The sequence below is a fragment of the Triticum urartu genome, chromosome 5 (assembly GCF_003073215.2).
Source record: "Triticum urartu cultivar G1812 chromosome 5, Tu2.1, whole genome shotgun sequence".
Lineage (NCBI taxonomy): Eukaryota > Viridiplantae > Streptophyta > Magnoliopsida > Poales > Poaceae > Triticum > Triticum urartu.
Window position 1 is genome coordinate 14,736,881 of NC_053026.1, and position 3,698 is coordinate 14,740,578.

Below are 3,698 nucleotides of genomic sequence, written 5' to 3' on the forward strand. Positions count from 1 at the left end.
TATCCATATTTTATTTATTTTCCTAAACCTTCATAGTTTTCTAGGAAATCTAGTGGTGACGAGGAAAGGATGCTGGTGCTGTTCTTTGACAGGTTACCCTCTGTTTCTTCTCCCAGCTTTCCTACTTGGTTAAATAGTACTCCCTCCGTTTTTATTTACTCTGCATATTAGAGTTGACTGAAGTCAAACTTCGTAAAATTTGACCAAGTTTATAGAAAACAATATAGACATTTACCATAATAAATCTATACGATGTGAAAGTACATTTAATAATAAATCTAATGTTGTTGATTTGTTATTGTATATCTTAATATTTTTGTATATAAACTTGGTCAAAGTTTGTAAAGCTTGACTTTGACCAAATCTAATATGCGAACTAAATAAAAACGGAGGGAGTACTATTTATTTATGTCTCTGTACAATATAGCTGCTCATATTGTAACATAGTGTTGTGGACCTGACTAATTACTTTTTCTGATGGATGGAAACATTGGAAATAAATGCATACTCATCTCCACCCTTTCTCCCAATTTGATGCAGATTGGCTGGCCTACGTCTCTGCCAACTAGCGAGAAAGGATCATTTACAAAAAGTGTTCTTCGTGAGAAGGTAGATATATATTCTACCGACCATTCTTTAGCAGCTTTACTCTATGCATGTACCTAAAAATTTATCTAGAAAAATATCACCAGCCTGCTATTAAAATTTTGATCATAGGCACCTATCTTGATTCCAACTAAAATTTGCAAATGTGATTCACCTCATTTCACGTTTAGAACTAACTGTATTCAGTCAATATCCTCATTCTCATGGGTATATCATCCTTTGTTCTGCTAAGGAAGCTGGGTAGCAAACTGATATTTACAAGTTACAACCGGGACTCCGGAAGGCACCGGATTTGAATAATACCCTTGAAACAGGGTTAAATTACTTATTCCTGTTCAATGCACTCAGTTTTATGTTTGCTTTGTAATTTACGGTTGATCTTGAATATATATGAGTTTAATTTTACACCCGAGTCCAAAATGACTAAGGTTTTCTGTCCTTACGTGATCTAATTTACAGTTTGATTTTGAACCAATTTACGAGTTTATTCTTCTCATAGACTAAAAGGCGAATGGGTTTATTCTTCTCATAGTTGAAAGCTTTGGAAAAGCTCTGTGCTTCTGATGACTTACCACTGCGTCCTGGAGTTGAGAAGTATGTTTACTGTTTCCTGTGTATCTATATTTGTTGCAAACCTTTCTAGAGAAAGAGTTCCAAGAGAGTTTGAGTTATGATTGATGAGCACATTCAGGATATCACAAATTAACTGTAAGAAGCCATGAGCTATTCTTCCGCCCTGCGAAATTTCAATGAATTATAGGTCTTTGGATAAATAGATTGCCTCGTATGTGAGGAGTTTGCTGTTATATGCAATAAGGGATTGTAGTCATAACACATACTCAAAAATTTCTTCATGTTCTTACCCATTCAGCATGCTTTAGTGTCAATAAATAATCATTTTTTAGTTATTGTCTCTTTTATGTGCCCTGTGTTTGCTCTATGAACGACTCTTTCCTTGACATTATGTTACCTGATGTCTGATATTGTGTATGAAAATAATTTGAAGGTTCATCGATGATGCACTTGGTGAGGGTGTGCCTGTAGCCATATTGGCAACATATGGCAGAAATGGAGAGAAGATTTCAAGGTTTGGTTTAATGTTTAGTTGCTCCTATTTGTTATCTCCCTTTTTGGGGAGAATTTTTTTCCATGTCAACACTTGCATTTGTTTCAAAATAAGCCTGGCACCTGTGTTCATGGTAATGACATCCAGTAAACACTGTAATGTACATTTTTTTTCTCCACTGCAGATCAATAGTTGAGAAGTTAGGACCTGAGAGAACGTCGAAAATAAACATTGTTGGAAAAGACGAGGTTGAAAGAAGTCTTTATGGGCAGCTTGTTCTTGGTGAAGGAGTTGCCTCCAGTTTGGATGAACAACTTACCAAGGAAGTACAAAAGGCTGGTGAGCATTACTAATTAGAGCAATTGCATTCTTGTTCATATTTAATATTGCTAGTGCCGTCCGAGTTTATTTCCATATGCTTGGTTGTGACAGCTTCTGCAGAGAAACAGAGGATAGCAGAAGAGGTTGCATCACTTCTAAAACTCAGTGTTGACATTAACACACCATCTAAAAGGTTATTACTATCTGTAGATTAAGCATTACTTTCTTGCAATGAAGTAATATGCCTGGAATTAACTGTTCAATCACGACGCTCAGTTCCGAGAAGATAATAGCCACGCTGCGAGCTGGGGCCGAATATGTGGGATGCGATGTGCAAAACTGCATCCTTGTAGCGGGTAGCCAACCTAGCGTCATCGCAGCTGAGCGCATTGGCATGCCGTGCATAGTTGTCCGAAGCAGGTGACTGATTTCATCTTCGGTATGCTTAGCACTGAATTATGTTACTTGTTATCTTACTTTTGTCTGCCCTTCCCAGCCTAACCGCTAGAGCAGAATTTCACTCTGCAAAGGCCATCATGGATGGATTCGGTGACACGGACTTGACAATATCAAAACTACTGAGTAAGAGGTGGTCTTAATACCATTGCAAACTAGGCATTGGATGTGAGTTCCCTGCAATCAGTCTGTAACCGACCGACTGCATGATGATTCGAAACGTGGCTTGATGTAAACCCGAGGTAGCAAAACTAGGCTTTATGTAATGCTGAGCTTGCGGCAGAAAGTTACAATAAGCACCAGCTGCTTTGTGTTTTTGTTGTGATTGTACCCGTGAAGAATTGAACTTTTGAACTATTACTCGCTCGAGTTTGCTGTGTGTCCAATCCAGCGCCCTTATATATACGCCTTATTGAGTCCTTGCTATCTACCTTGCTTATTGCTTTATGATGGCTGAGGATCTGGATCATTTCCCCCTATATTTATACCGAGTTCCACATATAGCATTGTAGGTCTATGTCGTCAGCCTGTGCATTTCGTTGTATATCATATTGCCATTTGCCTTGCTGCTGTTTGATTGCTTGTAGACATGGAAGGCATTGGGAAGTCTTCAACAACATCAAACCTTGCAGGCACCAAGATAGATATGGCCCTCAAGCATCATTTCAGTACAGGAAACATGGCCTGCAGTACCATAGACGTCATATAGTAGGAGGCGAGGCTCGCACAAATAAGGATGTTGTTCTTTTTTTGAAACTGGAACTTCATCATCCGTCGAATCCAGTCGTGAATTCAGCCCATGAAGGACTTGTACATATATTAAAGGAGAATGTTGTTTATTATTATTGGGATGGGTTAGTAGGTTATGCTAAATCATTAGGAGTCTTATCCAAGAGGTTGGTCCAAATCATAGGAGTGTAACAAAAAATTCCTATGTAAGAGTGTGCTGGTCTAATCAAAGTCAACTTCTATCTGTATTATCTTTTGTTTGTGCTAAGAGTGTGTTTGTCACATTAATTACAATGATGTCTGCTAACAAAAGAGAATACACTTGAACAGTTAGCCTGGTATCACTTTCTGCAGTTGTACTCCCCCATACACCTAATAGTCGTTCATGGTATCAATCACAAATTCCACCAATATATACATATTTGTTAGTGCACCTTCTTATGTATGGTATTGATTTTCTCGGCACATGCCTTTCCCTCAAACACGCTCTCAAAGCCCAAAGATACCGAGCTACGCTTTT

The 3,698-nt window shown here is 38.3% G+C and overlaps 1 protein-coding gene across 1 annotated transcript; it reads left to right on the forward strand.

Moving 5' to 3' along the window:
• The first annotated feature begins 519 nt into the window (after nt 1-519).
• LOC125506998 lies at nt 520-2,865 on the forward strand. Its single transcript, XM_048671704.1, has 7 exons — nt 520-609; nt 1,139-1,200; nt 1,613-1,693; nt 1,857-2,011; nt 2,105-2,186; nt 2,270-2,413; nt 2,490-2,865. The coding sequence occupies exons 1-7, from the start codon at nt 535-537 to the stop codon at nt 2,590-2,592; spliced, it is 702 nt and encodes a 233-aa protein (XP_048527661.1). The 5' UTR covers nt 520-534; the 3' UTR covers nt 2,593-2,865.
• The last annotated feature ends 833 nt before the right edge of the window (nt 2,866-3,698 follow it).

What these genes read in the sequence shown, in the direction of transcription:
- LOC125506998 (XM_048671704.1), top strand. Translation starts at nt 535, where the DNA reads ATGCAGATTGGCTGGCCTACGTCTCTGCCAACTAGCGAGAAAGGATCA. An exon ending in AAAGTGTTCTTCGTGAGAAG is followed by an intron (nt 610 to 1,138) that starts GTAGATATATAT and finishes TTCTTCTCATAG; the next exon opens with TTGAAAGCTTTGGAAAAGCT. An exon ending in CTGCGTCCTGGAGTTGAGAA is followed by an intron (nt 1,201 to 1,612) that starts GTATGTTTACTG and finishes AATAATTTGAAG; the next exon opens with GTTCATCGATGATGCACTTG.